The sequence below is a fragment of the Culex quinquefasciatus genome, chromosome 1 (assembly GCF_015732765.1).
Source record: "Culex quinquefasciatus strain JHB chromosome 1, VPISU_Cqui_1.0_pri_paternal, whole genome shotgun sequence".
Lineage (NCBI taxonomy): Eukaryota > Metazoa > Arthropoda > Insecta > Diptera > Culicidae > Culex > Culex quinquefasciatus.
The window spans coordinates 129053601-129069247 of record NC_051861.1 but is presented as its reverse complement, the minus strand read 5'-3'; the positions used below and the strand labels follow the sequence as shown (position 1 = coordinate 129069247).

The window sequence follows — 15647 nt, the reverse complement described above, 5'->3', positions numbered from 1 at the left end:
GGGTGTTGGATCTGCTGGGGCGCGGATTGTATGGAAGTGTACCATTGGAGGTACTGTTGTTCTATGGTTTTGGATATGTTTTGGGCATTTGAACATTGGTTTCTGAATTGGAAACCAAGATTATACAATTTATTGAATTTGCGCAGGAAACCGTGGTGTAGGGGTAAGCGTGGTTGTCTCTCGACCAGTCGGCCTGGGTTCGATCCCAGACGGTCCCGGTGGCATTTTTCGAGACGAGATTTGTCTGACCACGCCTTCCGTCGGACGGGGAAGTAAATGTTGGCCCCGGTAGGCAGTTGGACTAGCAATCCAAAGGTCGTCAGTTCGAATCCCGGGCTGGATGGAAGCTGAGGTGTAAAAACAGGTTTGCAATTGCCTCAACAATCAAGCCTACGGACACCTAGGGGAAATATACCCTTTTTAATCACACTAAGCCGTTCGACCAATTCTCATCACTTTTGCCGTTTCTGCTATTAAATCAACATTTTCAGATGTTTCAACAATGGAGAGTTGCTTGCTCACTTTTATTTGAGCTATTTATTACTTTGGAACAGTCAAAAACACTTTATATAAGCTGTAATTCATGACCGATAGGCCGAGAATAGAAATAGGCTGAGAAAGGGTATAGTTCCCCTAGTTTCGAGTAATCGCAATCGAGAACGCCAAGGCAATGCTGTGGAGCGATTTGATTTTTTGAATTTGTTTGTTTTTTTTTATATAGGGGAACGGCATCTAATTCCAGCGTGCCTCTAATGTTGGCAGGTCAGAACTTTGACATTCAATTAAAGCTAATTAAAAGCGTTTTCAACTGAAATCGAGTGATACATAGCTCAATGAGAAGCGAGCAAGTAAGTTTCTATCGAAAGTTTTGCAAAATTAGTTGTTTAAATAGTGAAAATCAGCAAATTGGATGGAATTAGGAGCGAGTGCTTAACCTGCCAAACATACGAGAATTTCCCCTAAATAAGTATTGTTGTACTGGACGTAATGCCCAGAGCGTATCCTTCCCAAAACCGTCCACCTCCAAGTGAAATTTATTTGGGGATACCGTGGAGAGTTTACAGTCATCCCACATATTCGGAACGGTTTCCAGATCGGCCAATGTTCAAAAAATCATTGCAAATCGATAATTGAACTTAAAGATTCGCTTTTACCTTCATTTGAAAGCTTTTCTTGCGATCTTTCGAATGCTGTATCGAACATCTGCAAATTTTAACTTTTATATGAAGTTTTTGAATAATTACTTTGACCCTTGAAATCCACAAATTCGGAACACTTTTTTCTTACGAATGTAAACAAACTTTGGATCTCTCCAGGAGTTCATATTTATTACCAAATAATAACTTCTCACACTGAAACTCAAGCTTAGTGACGTTTTATAGATGGTTTGATAACTTTTTTTGTGAAAATATCAGTTAAATTTAGGTGTTCCACAATAGTGGGAGGCACAAAAACATCCCACAATTATGAAACAGGCCATTTGGAGGCGGTGTTTTGCTGCTCTAGACAAAATAGTCTTGGAATGCAGTTTTTTGTTCAAAAAGTACTACTTTTACTAGTGAAATAGCAAGATAATGTCCAAATGAAGGTTCTAAAAATAGTAAGGTCGACAGAAAAGCTACTTTCGGCATGCTATTGACAGAATATCATAAAAGTGTTCCGAATTTGTGGGTGTTCCGAATATGTGGGATGACTGAACCTTATCCCCTTAAAAAGGTAAAGCATCAATACGTCCCGTTTTCCAAATCCCTTTCTTTGTCCCTGGTGCGTGGTGGATATGGGATCAGCTGGCTGTCATGATGGAGAAAATCGGTTCAGGTGGAGTTGATTATATACCTACACAATTATGGGACGATTCATAAACCAAATGAACTCAACAAAGGGCCGCTGACTCTTCTGACAACTTTGGCATGGTCATCGGACGTCAGTAGGCGGTGTGACCTAAGGACCCCGTTCGTTTGACTACAACTGGTGTCAAACCAACGGTTTTCAATGAAGAACCTTACAAGTGGAAAATTCCTACGTTTCTTCTTCTCATGTAGATTCAGATTTGTGTTGCTGTGTGAATAGTCAACTCACTTCAACGAACCATCTTCGCGGTTAATTTTACGCAGTAGGCCTGGCCATTTAGAAGAATGGTGAGTGTAACGGATACTGCTTTTTTCAAGATACTTTAACAAGTTTGGCAGCAACATGTTCTCAGTTTTGGCCAATAAATCTTCACTAAACTTCAACAAAACATTTCAAATCATTTCCAACAAAACGTTCCTCACCGTCGAGCGGGTAGCATTCCGGGCCCGAACATCGTCGGTCACCACCTCGCGCCCGTTCCCCCTTGTTTCCGCTGCTCTTGTACATAGAAGCCAGCAGCAGCAGGCCAAGCGATTCGAGCAAGCTGTGCGTCCAAACTGCGCAAGTATTGGTGAGAGCGCGGGGCGCGCGCGTTCACTTAAGGTTTTTTTCTTTGTTTGTGTCCATGTGGTTTGCTCGCTCCGAAGCTGCTGGCTTGGCCCCACATCATGAGAAAATAACGCGCTGTTTTCTTGTTTTCTAAACATTTTTTTTTCTTTTCATTTGAGCTGTTTTACATAGAAGAGCGCGAGCGCTCTACTAAACTGAGCGGATTTTGAGAGCCGAGATAGTGAGCTGGGAGAGAGAACCACGCGCTCGAGAGAGCGCCGAAACGTTTGTTTGTGATGGCGTCCCTGTTCAATCAATACTGTCAGGGCACATCCGGCTGCTCCGTTCACTCCTATTGCGCACTGGCCAATTTGACCGTTTTTTTTTCTCTTCTGTGTGTGGCCGGCCATCTAAGATGGCGGCGGCGGTGGCACACGTTAGGGAGAGGGGTGCGGAGGCGAACAGAATTCGTCATTAGGCGCGCGTCTCAATTGAATGCCCTGCCTGATTGCTTCCCAAACATGGGATGCACACATACAGCAGGCCGAAGCACACATACGCCAGCCGCGTCAAGTAATGTTGTTTGCCGGTTCTTTTTTTTCCGCTGTACTCGATTTGCTTGCCGGAATTAATCGAGGATGACATCCAGCGGTGGACCCCTCGGAATGGTGATGAGAAAAAAAGTATTTTATTATTTTTTTTCTTTTGCTTGGAAAGGGTTCCTGCGATTGACGCTGTGACGTTGGTGTGTTTGTGCGCGCGCCAAGCAAGGGTTGGGGCTGTGTTGGTGACGGTTGGCGCGCGCGTCTCCCAAACGAACGCTGCTTCGAGTTAGTGAAGCGTAGTAATTTATTTTTATTTTTCTTCAAAACTTTAAAACGGTTATTATTTTGAAGTTTTTTTATTATTTTGTGTAATTTATTTTTAATTCAACTTTGTATATAAAGCGACGTTGCCACGTTTGCACAAGCGCGCTCTCGCGCGCACACACACACGGTCAAAGTTGGTTGGGTTGCTTGGATTTTTCCTCAGCACTTTTCTGTGGTATGCGTGTGGTGACGCTTTTTCTGCGCTGGTGTGCGCTATTTTTTCCACACCAGTGTGCGTGTGTTCCGCTCATGTACGGGTTCGCTCGCTCGCTCACTCTCTTGGGTTTGGGTTGGCCAAAGAAGCGATGAAGCGTTATTTTTTCTTAATAGGGACCGATTGTACTTTTATTATACGTGGTGTAGCGTAGCATCTCGGGGCAACCTCGCGTTTCTCGCTCTTGCCTATTGCTGCGACGCATTAATATTATTCTTTTGCTGGTCTTCTACTCTACTATACGTGGTGTGTACTTTTCGGGTAATAATATACAGAACCCAACGTATCTGCAATAGCCGAGGCTTGCTTGGCTTTGGTTCCTTTGGTGCTGTGCCGTGCTTATACAGTTCGTCTGTGGTGCAAAAACAGGAGGCCGCGCTTTCTATTACAACAAGAGGAGCCGCATTGGTTTTTCTGGTAAGGCCTGGCCTGGCCTACTACTACGCGATATACGGGGTCGTCGGAATCCGGGGGAAAAAGTGTGGCAAGGTGCAGTGGAGGAAGAAAACACAAAACATTAGACCGCAAGAACCGATTTCTTCCTGGGTATTATTCAATAATACAAAGAGGTGTGCACATAACCTCTCCATCGCGCCGCGCCGTGTGTGTGTTTTGTTCCGTGCGAATCTCCGCGACGACCCGCAGGAATGGCCACGGTGTACCCGTTGGGCCAGCTCGCGTCGCGTTTCAAGGGTGCACGTGAATCTCGTAAAGTGTAGTGTGTAATTTCCACGAATCACCGCCTCGTGTTTCGTCAAAACCAGCTTCCGGACGGATTTTCCGGCCCACCAGGACCTCCGATTGGCACACTACCGAACCGTGTCCATCCGGTGACCCGCGTCGTCCGGCAGCGGCCAGTGTACTTAGTGAAAACCGACGGATTATCCCCGCGACCGGAGAAGCCCCGCCGCACAGCAATGGCCGCTGTCCGGCCGTGCGACCAGCTGGATTAGTCGGGGTGGAATCGATTGTGTTTTCGACGGTGACCGGAAGTGCTGGGACCCGCGCTCTGGTGTGAACGAACCGTGGACCCCGTAACGAAAAAATAAAACGGCGCAGCAGTGGTTTCTCTTGAGCGGAGAGAGAGCGAACGGTTCGGACTTCCGTAACGTGCGCGCGATTCCTGGAAATTTTCCAAAACACACGAGTTTTTGCTCTTCCTGGCGGCGCCACCGTGCCCCGCCGACCTGCGCGTACCCGCGCTCCGTCTCGCGGAAAATTTATCGATTTTGGAAACGGATTTTTTGCTGTTTTCTTTTTCGGAAAACCCCGGAGCGAACGAACGAACGCGGTGCCTAATGTTTCTCTCCGTGCCTTGACAGTGGACGCGCGCGTCTATTTTGCAAAATTTAACTCAATCGCTAGGCTGCTTCACTCAGAATTGTTTATTCCTTTTTTATTTGATGTTTTTTAAGCACAGTGGGATGTTAGAGCTCAATTCAAATCATTCTTCAACGAGTCATTTCTGTGGTAAACATTGCAGGGTAGGCCTGGTCGCATCAGCAATACGAGGTTGTCAAAACTTTGACTGTACTAGACTCAAAAGAATCAACCTTTGGTTTTACATTTTGATTTCCATTAAAATTGTGCAATTATTCAAAACGATCTTTATTTAGAAATTTAACTTCAATAGAAAGTTCAAAGATGTTTTCAAGGAAACAATCCCGGTGAAACTAGCTTCATGTTCAATTCATAAACAAAACAATTCTTGACTTTGCTCCCAACGAAACCTCGCTAATTCCAACTTATGACCGCTCGCCACACTGTCCCTCGAATCTCTCTCTCTCTCGGTATTGGTGCGAGCTCGCTTGCTTGCGGATACTTTTTCCGGTTCAACCTTTTTCCCACCGTGCTCACGCACACACACTGGCGTCCCGAAAAAAATGAGAGCAAGAGAGCGATTTTCGTTGCGCGCGCTAGTGACTGCGCGTTTTTGTGCTCTCACTCTCTTTTATTTATTTTTTGTTGGTTCTAAAAAATAGAGCGCTCTTTTCGAGAGCGCGTTTCTCTCACGCTCGCCCTCTCTCGCGCTCATTTTTTGTGCAGGGAAATTTTTAAGTATTTCGAAGCCGCCGTAGAGAGCAGCACTCGTAGCAGGCTCTGTGTATTGTGTGAATACGCCTTGTGCTGCTGCCAGGGCCTACTCCGTACACGCTCTGTGGCTGTGGGATTGCACCACCTTTTTACACTGTGAGGAAGAAAATAAGACGGAGATAGATTTGACGAGTGTTTTTTTTTTCGTGTTGTTGTTGTACTTCGCGCCTGCCAGCGTTCGTTCGTCCGTTCTGGGTGTAGCAAAAAAAAAAAGAGTATATTCTGTGTTTGCTCGCCTTTTATTCGCGCGTTTATTATAAATAAATTTTGTGTCTCTGTGCCATATGTATGCGTACATGTATCTGCGTGCAGTAAAGGGGGTCGAAAGCCGTGGAAAATGTGTGCACATATTTGCGTGTGTTGAAGCAACTTGAAATTTATTGTTTGTTTTCTGAAATATCTAGTGTGAGAAGCGGAGCAAGGAATTAGTACACACACGATTGTGTGCGATTGTTTTGATTGGTTCCGGAAGGGAAGGAAGGAAGAAGACGAAGAAGCAGCAGAAGAAGTGGTGGAGATTGTGAGAGTGTATGGTTGATGGAAGCCTACTAAGATAAAGTGGAATTGTGAGAGCAAACGAAAGTGTGATTAACCAAAGGATATACGGCGTGTGCAGAGCAGGATCGAAGGAGGCGAAAGTTGCTTAATTTGTTCGGCAAGAAGCGCAGCAGGCAACCTCGAGGTAGAGGTTCCAGGAAAAGGAAACCAGAACCATGTCGGAGCACCATCGTGGTGCCTGGGGTACGCGGGAAGACGCCGTGTGGTGGCCCGGGGGTATTTCGTCGACGGACCAGCAAACGATCCAGCACCATCAACATCTACTTAACCAGCACCACCAGCAGCAACTGGCCCAGCAACAACTCCAGCAACACGTGCAACAGCAGCAACAGCAACAACAACAGCAACAGCAGCAACAACAACAGCAACAGTCACACAGTAACGATGTTGCTCGAAGCAATAGTACAACGTCGACGTCCGCCACGCAGCAGTTGTTCTCCTACAAGATGGCCAACAGTTTTCAGAACCCGGTCACGAGTCTGTCCGGCGTCACGGTGTCCACCTCGAACAGCCCCTACGACTACCGTCTCGGGATGAGCGCTGCGGCGGCGTCCGGCGTCGTGTCGAGGCCCGGCGATCCGCCAACCATGGCCAGCACAGCCCCAACGACCCAGTGGTGGTACCCCGGTGGACAGAACGCCATCGACAACAGTCTGCAACAGCAGCAGCAGCAACAACAGCAACAGCAGCAACAACAACATCAGGTACAACAACAACAACAACAACAAAGCCAACAGCAACAGAGCCAACATCACCAACAAGCTCATAACCAACAGACCCAATCGGTATGTACCCCTTCTTGGCCGGCCGAAAGACCTCCCCACCTCCTCCTCCCTCTTCTATCCACCTGGTTTGTGACCGTCCGTCGTTTCTTCACGCGCGGAGAGAGAGCGTTGGTTCCGGGTTGTTGCGTTTCGGGGTTGCTGAATTTTTTGGCGCGCATTTTTCATGATGACTCACGAACCACGACGACGACGACGACTCTCGCTCGCTGGTTGAGCTCCTCTCTCGCGTTCGTGCACGTTATCATCAAAGCATATGTTTATTACATGATTATCACGTTTTTACCGCCCCACGTTGTGACGCCGTCACTACTGGTGGACCAAAATAAAAATATAGACATCGCATCCCCCACCCACGCCGGAGCAGCAAGATTGTTGCTTGTATTGCATATCAGGCACGAACTCGCTGGATAGCAGTACGTAAACGGTATTTGTGGTGGGTAAACAAAGTTCTTTTTAAGACTTGTATTGAAAGGATATTATATAATTTGTAGATTTTCAAGATTTAAGGACTATGTGAAGACCTTCAAGATTTGGGGACTACCAAGATTTAGTAACTTTCAAGATTTTGAGACCTTCAAGATTTGGAGACTTTCAAGATTTGGAGACTTTCAGATTTGGAGACTTTCAAGATTTGGAGACTTTCAAGATTTGAAGACTTTCAAGATTTGAAGACTTTCAAGATATGGAGACTTTCAAGATTTGGAGACTTTCAAGATTTGAAGACTTTCAAGATTTGAAGACTTTCAAGATATGGAGACTTTCAAGATTTGAAGACTTTCAAGATTTGGGGACTTTCAAGATTTAGAGGCTTTCAAGATTTTGATATTTTCAAGATTTTGAGACTTTCAAGATTTTGAGAATTTCAAGATTTTAAGACTTTCATGGTTTGGAAAAATTCAAGGTTTTGAGACTTTCAAGATTTGGAGACTTTCAAGATTTGTAGACTTTTTAAGATTTGGAGACTTTCAAGATTTTTAGACAGACTTTCAAGATTTTGAGATTTTCAAAATTTGAAGACTTTCGAGTTTTGGAGACTTTTAAAATTCGGAGAATTTCAAGATTTTAAGACTTTCAAGAATTTTGAGATTTTCAAGATTTGGAGACTTTCAATATTTTGAGAATTTCAAGATTTTGGGACTTTCAAGATTTGGAGACTTTTAAGATTTTGAGACTTTAAAGATTTTGGGGCATTCAAGATTTTGGGACTTTCAAGATTTGGAGACTTCCGAGATTTGGAGACTTTGAAAATTCGGAGATTTTCAAGATTTGGAGCCTTTCAAGATTTAAGTTTTTTTAAGATTTTGAGACTTTCAAGGTTTTGAGACTTTCAAGATTTTGTGACTTTCGAGATTTGAGATTTTCAAGATTTGGAGACTTTCAAAATTTTGAGACTTTCAAGAATTTGAGATTTTCAAGATTTTGGGACTTTCAAGATTTTGAGACTTTCAAGATTTTGGGACTTTCAAGATTTGGAGACTTTAAAGATTTTGGGACTTTCAAGATTTTGGGACTTTCAATATTTGGAGACTTTGAAAATTCAAAGATTTTCAAGATTTGGAGCCTTTCAAGAATTTGAGACTTTCAAGATTTTGAGATTTTCAAGATCTTGAGACTTTCAAGATTTTGAGACATTCAAGATTATGGAACTTTCAAGATTTGCAGACTTTCACAACATGGAGACTTTGGAAATTTGGAGACTTGCAATATTTGGAGACTTTTGTTTTGGATGATTTAAAAGTTCTCAAAATATGAAGACTGTCAAGATTTGGCGACTTTTTGCTTTTTTTTTTTAATTTAATAGAAATCCTAATGAAAACGCAACAACCCAGAATACCAAAGCATACTTAATTTTACATAATTTCACCAATCCTTCAAATGTACAGTTCAAACATTCTGATATTTATAAAAAGTCTTTCTAAACTTAAAAATAATAATAAAATGGACGGACCTTAAACACTTTAAAAATACTCACTTTTGGAGGTTGTGGTTGGATTTGGAAGCTGAGAAGAGCGCTCACACTAAACTGTACTCACATTCACACGCACACAGTCGCACAAAAAAAAATGCTCATCTTATCGCGATTTGGATAAGACGAAAAACAAAAACCGAAATTGTGGTGGTGGTGATGTGGCTGTGAAAACACGGTGACGGTGCTGATGCTGCGGTGTACATTACTGAATTAGATTTATAAAAAGATCGATCTCTCTGTTGGTGACAGTTTGTTTTGATGTTGGTGCTGTTTTGTTGTTTTTTTTACACTCTTAAGTTTTTCCTTTCTAATCTTCGAATACACTGAAAACTGTATAAACTTTCCCACGGCTCAGCTGCAAATTGCAGCAAAGTCAAACAAATCAATCATGCCACTAATACTACTGAGGACACACTACTCAACGAGGTACAAGTCGGTGCCGCGCCGAAATAAAAACATAAACAAACGGTTTTGTTTTGCATTCAAGGCCCACACAGGGTGGCCGCAGTGTTGTTGAGTTGTTTATTTTTGGGTCTTTCGACAACTTTGTTGGTGGGATTTGAGCTGAAATGCGATAGGGGAAAGGGGAGAATTTGTTTTGATCGAGGTAGACTAGTGTAGTACATGACGTGGAGTTGAAATGTTACATGAAATATTTCAAAATTTAACCCTATTCCGTCCAATCACAATCCAGTACAACATTGAGCCACAATGACGCAATCGAGTGCTTGCGAGCTTGGTTCGTTCCTAGTTTTACGACCAATTAAGTTAATTCCAGTGTTTCTGCGTGCTCGGCCTGTGAGGAAAACACGACACACAGCTTAAGCCTGGACAGATACCAATCCAGGCCTTGCCCATGTACTGTCCCGATTGACGTCATAATTCTTTCTCGTGGTCTTCGTCGTCGTTAACAAGTCGGGGCCCATTGTGCACTTCCTAGGACGGAGTCCAGTTTCCAAGAAACGAAGGCAGTCCCTTTTTCTTTTTCCTCTTAGTTGGTTTAAAGCCAGCTCCCTGGAAGAAGAAGGTTGGGCGCCTTTCTCGTCGGTTTGCTGCTCTTTTTGCCTGGGACCCTTGGCTAACCTTGAACGTTCTTTTTTCCCAGTTTGTTGAGTTTTATTGCACATTGTGTGTACGTCCCTTTTGGCCGGTTCTCCTTTTGTCTTTGGTCCCGCTTGTGGAAAGACCCTTGGAAAGGAACAACACAAAAAACACTCGGAGAAAAAAAGGAAACATCAATTAAAGTCGAATACATTTGAATACATGTATGTGTCGGTGTGTCTCTCCCCCTTCTTCCTTTAATTTTATCAAAATATTTTCATCTGCACTCTACAACCCACGTTCGGTCGGTTCTGTGTTCGTGTGAATATGTGGGCTAGATAAACATGTGCAACGAAACGTGTTTCGATCGACCCCCTCGGGCCCCACACACGCAATTGATCGACCAGGTGAAATGGCCATTCCGCGTGCGTTTGTTGGAGAAATGGTCGTATAATGTAATTAACGACCGCTTACATGCTTCATTAACTGTGCGCTCTAGCGTCTGTTGTGTCTGTGGGAAGGTTAGGCTCTGTTGAATCTCCCCTTAAAATATTATAGGCTAAGGTTATGGTTTTGATGGTTGGAGCGACGGTTATGCAATTTTCCCGTCGACATTTGTGATTATTGAGTAATCAATGGTCGTAACGCTTGCTTAGAGCGTATCCCGAACCTTCTACCTTCCCAAAATCTTTCAGAATCCATGCGAAATTATTCGTGGATGACGCGGAGAATTTCCCCTGTCCTCTTAAAAAAAAGTGTCTTGATGAAAAATTTGCTCAAAGACTCAACCTGCGGAGAATTTCCCTTATCACCTCAAAATTGCATTTTCAACAGAGACAATACAAAACGTCATTGTGAAATTATATTTTTAATCATTTGTGTGTCGTTATTTGAACCATCAGAGAAAAAGGAGAGTTCATTAAATATAATAGTTATTTTGGGTTGACCTTTTTCCAACTATTACGAAACATTTGGGGAATGTTTTCAGATTATGAAATCATTGAAAAGCCAATATCTTCTTTCCTAAACTTTCGCTCCTTCCATCAAACATGATGGATGAACGTTTCCAAGATATTTGTGAGTCCACAAAACGCGTGCGCGATCGTGCATGAATTCGATGTAAAATTAATGACGATTGTTGACCCCTCGCGCACCTGCCAGTCACAGACATCATTCTTTCAAAATGGGTCGTTAGGGGATTTTCGGAGTTTTAGACAAAATTCTTCATTTTTAGGAGGGATTGCAGCTCTCCTAAAATAAAGTTTAAAAAGTTTTACATCAAATTGATGTTAAAATAATTTCGTCCTGTTTTTCAAGTCAGCTCCCCAAAACCACGAAACCCCAGACCTTCTAGGGCGTCGACGTCGTCAGAAAACCTTCCGCGAGTTTTTGATTTCGAAAAAAAAAAGGAAAAGAACTGCCACAGCCAGTAGCAGCCCCTATGTAGAATTAAATATATTGCCTCCGCCGCCGTGCGCGCTATGTGCCATGTATAAAACTTCATTTTCTCCGTTCCTCACCCCCTAAAAGTCGTCCCGGAATATGTACCTACCTCCTCGTCGCTACTACAACATTCCCGACTGTGTGTGTGCGCTTATTTTTCGGGAGCTGTGCTAGTTTTTGGGGAAAAAGTCGCCACCGCGTCGACCATCGTCTTGGGATTTTGGCGGTGGATGAACTCTCTTGAAAAACTAGTAAATTTTGAATAAATCTGATGTAAAGTTGCAGACTACGATTTTAGTGCTTGTTTAATGCCAAAAAATACCTAATCATTTCATGTTGGTACTATCATCTTGAAATATGCAGCAAACCAATCCAAAATTCCTGCTCATCAGTCGTCCAAACTTGAACTTGAACGCCAACCCCTCTAAAAGCCGCTTAAATAGCCATTAACGGGCTAACCAAATGCCGGGCTGTCCGGTATTGAATTTGTATGTGTGTTATCACACCACGACGCCTCACGCCGCAAATAGGCAAACCGATCAAAGATAAATAGTTTAGCGCCACCGCCTTCCTTTCTCCCGCACCCTGCGGTTTGGTCGATGTCCAGCCCAACATCGCGCACTGTTTACCGATTCGATTCAGGCTCATTAGTGCGAGGGGTGCGACACTTGGTAAATTTTTTCAAGTGTTTTTTTTTTTTTAACTTTTATTCTAAATATTTTTTAAGTTTAAAATTGAAAACATTAAGAACAATTTTTCCAATAAAAATATATATCAATTTAAGTCACCCCTTGCTCATTAGTAAGGCTTCCAGCCAAAGAGCTGTCACCACGAACGGGAGCGCGCGCGCTAAAATGTGTAATGCGTGCACATGTGTGTGCGCCTGGTTAAATCGACACACATTATATTATTGATGGGGCCTGTTCATTCATTCATAAACGAACGCGCGCGGCCCCTAGTCCAGCAGCAGCACAGTCACCCAGGTTGGACAAACGACGGATTGATTCTCGTTTTTTTTTGCCGGCACTCGACTGACTGACAGCTCTTTGCCTAAAATGAGCGCGCTCACGACTTGAATGGCGCCTTTTTTTTGCCTTCGCTTTTTTTCAATGTGTGTGTGTTTCATTTGTTTATGTATGAGATTCAATGGAGCCGATAATTGAAACCGAATGACAGAACTGGACGAGCGGCAGCGCGAGGGGTGGGACACTGATTTGTGTCTGTTTGTACTTTGTTCTTTTTACTGGAATTGCTTTCTTTTTTGTTGAGTGTAAATGGCTTTCCTGAAAAAAAAAAACACAGTCTTTTAAACGTTTGTAATGTTATGCCCATTTATTGAGATGAAACTAGTCTGCGCATTTATGCTGCATGGGTTTTGAAACATCAAATGATTTTTTTTTGAGTATTTTGAATTTTTTCATGATATTTTTTTCCGCTTTAAAAAAAATGATTTTGTCAAAAATCTAACATTTCGACGGTAACATTTCTAAAGGCATCATGTACATTTTGACACTTTCTGGGCTATTGCATATTCTGAAAGTAGTCCTAATAAGCTACCTCTCCACCAAAAATGAGCAAAAGTTACTTCAGTAAAGTCTGTTTAATCATGATTTTAAATAAAGTAGCATAAACAAAATCTCTGCCATCAGCAGCTCCTGTTTATATAGTCCTGTCAACCTGTCAAACAAAAGACTTCATGAAACTCGTGACGAAAAAAAAGCAACATGAACAAAGCGTCATGTACATTCGGCGAAGAAAAACGAATCATAACAAAGCGCCCCCCTCAATGACAGCAGGATGATATAGACGTTGGTGGTTTCAAAAGAAGTTATGTTTGTTTTTCTCAAATAAAATTACGGAAATAATGTTTTATTGAATTTGGATGATCAAGTATCAATAAAAGCAACGTTTTTCATCGTTTGTTATCATTAGAACATCTTATTTTGCTTTTATATTAAAATGGGAATTGAAAATGGATGCTCAACATTCAAATGCGTTTTTCTCAAAACGCAAGGTTTGTACATGATGCTTTTTGAAATGTTGGCGTCGATTTGTCTCATTTGCTCTTGTCTGATTTGAACCTATTTTAATGCAAATTGAGTGATTTTGAATGTGCGTACGAGATTTCTTAACAATCTTAGCTGATTTGAAATGGGGCTAGAGTGTTTTTTAAACTTATTTCGGGATTAATTTTGCCCCCCCCCCCTCCTCCTCCTCCTCCTCCTCCTCCTCCTCCGATGTTTCGATTATCCGAAGGTTTGTATGGGACTTCGGATAATCGAATCCCACATTTTTTTTCTTCATATTTTATTTTTAATATTTAACATCAAATTCGAACTCTGCGACTCCATTTTAGTCAAACTTGAATGGTTGATTGCCTTATAATGTTTAATTCATTTTCTTTATATTTCATCACCGCCATTTTGGCCGCCATCTTGGTTTTTAATTTTTTGAATAACTTGAGAGTAGTTGAAGGTATGCTTGGGATCAAAAACAAAAATAAGACAACGATTTTTTTTTTGTGATTCGATTATCCGAAGTGATTTTTTCCCTAGGACTTCGGATAATCGGATAAAACACAACCTACACAAAAATTGGTAAGCAACGCTATTGTCGGATAGGAATGAATTTCACTCAGATCTCGGTGCTTTAAGCTCAATTTCCGTTAAATTCTGATTGAAATTTACTCAAATCTGACGTTTGCTCTATTTACTAGTGTCTGAGTGGGTTCCGTTTTAAAATAAAGTGAGTAGGAATGGGTTTTTTCGAGTTTTCTATGTACTCATCATTTCTCATATCTGGGTTAAAATTCACACGTTTTTAGGATATATCTTGAAATTATATTTTTTACTAAAAAATAAAACATTTAGAATTGATTGTATACTATTCCAAATATATTGTTTTTGCATTTTGATTCAAATAGGGCACTTTTAGACTTTTTTCAAATTATGAGTTTTTGGACCACAGATCCAAAAAAAATATGTACAACATTGGGAAAAAATAATATTTTCATGATTCTTTGATATTTTTGGTTGCAGCATAAGCATTTTGCCTTAAAATTTTTAAGTTAAGCTCGAAACTTGAAAAATGCCTTACCGAGGAACAAAAACTTCCCATAAAATTTGTACATGAAATAATTCTTAGAAAAAATCTGAACTCGAGTAAAATTAAAAGAAAACTTCTTAAAATTATTCTTGTGTAGGTTAACAAGAACATAAACAGAGATGAGTTATTGGAAATTAGTGTGTTATTTAAACTTATTCAGTTTCCGTCAAATTCGAGCCTTAGCAGTAATGTCTTTTGATGTCAAACTTCAGAGTGATTTTACTCAGATCAGAATTAATTTCTCTCAATTTTCCTCCAATTTTGAGGTTGGTTTGGTGTTGAATTATTTTAGTATTTTCGGAAATGCGTGTAAAGATCAATAGTGTCGATAAATACAGGTTTCGTTAAGTGACTTCAATTTAATTGGTTCAATGTTGAATACTTTAAAAAGAAATGTTTCGTTAAGTTGAGTTTGATGAGGTCAAACATCAGATTTGGGAGAATTTTAATTATTTTGATAAATTTAACTCAATTTTCGTCAATTTCCGAAAAGTTGTGGTTATGACAAAATCTTGTGATTCTGGAGGTATGTTTAAACTTGAGAAGCGTCATTGGGAAAACATGTTTCGTTAAGTCATCTCAACGGTTAACACTTGTGTGATTTCTACTCGGATCTGTATGAATTTCACTCAATTTTCGTCATAGTTTGGAAACATTGTGTGGTTTTGAATGTGAATATCAATTTCAAAAGTGTCAAAAGAAGACATGCTTCGTCAAGTCATCTCACCCAACGTGACTCAATCCAGCTGATTCACAGTCAGCGAAAATTCCCAAGCAAACACTAGTTTTTTTATTTCAACAACAACAAAACAGGTATTTTATGGGGGACCTCTTTTCCAAGAGTCATCGACATCGGGCCGACAGTCAGACGCGCGCAATCAGAAAACTTAACGAAAAGGAAATGCCGTTGAGCGCTCGCGCTCAGCTGGCAACGAAGTATGCAATAAAACCTTACAATTGCGGGGTGGCCATAAAAAACGAATCACACAAAGTACTGAGAAACGAGACGAGGTGCGATAAAAGTCAAATAAAATTGCCCACCGGTAAAAAAAGCTCCGGTCCAACTTTCGTTCATTCTTTCCCCTCTTGTCGGCAGTGCAGTCGGGCCAACATATGGAAATGAAGAAACCTGTTATCGAAGTTCTCTTTTCTTCTCTTTGGATGTGGAA

At 41.6% G+C, this 15647-nt stretch overlaps 1 protein-coding gene across 1 annotated transcript; it reads left to right on the top strand.

The window, feature by feature from the left end:
- Positions 1 to 3750: 3750 nt before the first annotated feature.
- Positions 3751 to 7331, top strand: LOC119771142 (ras-interacting protein RIP3). Its single transcript, XM_038266561.1, has 2 exons — positions 3751 to 3900; positions 5982 to 7331. Exon 2 carries the CDS (start codon positions 6291 to 6293, stop codon positions 7329 to 7331), a length of 1041 nt encoding a protein of 346 aa, XP_038122489.1. The 5' UTR covers positions 3751 to 3900; positions 5982 to 6290.
- The last annotated feature ends 8316 nt before the right edge of the window (positions 7332 to 15647 follow it).

What these genes read in the sequence shown, in the direction of transcription:
- LOC119771142 (XM_038266561.1), top strand. Translation starts at nt 6,291, where the DNA reads ATGTCGGAGCACCATCGTGGTGCCTGGGGTACGCGGGAAGACGCCGTG.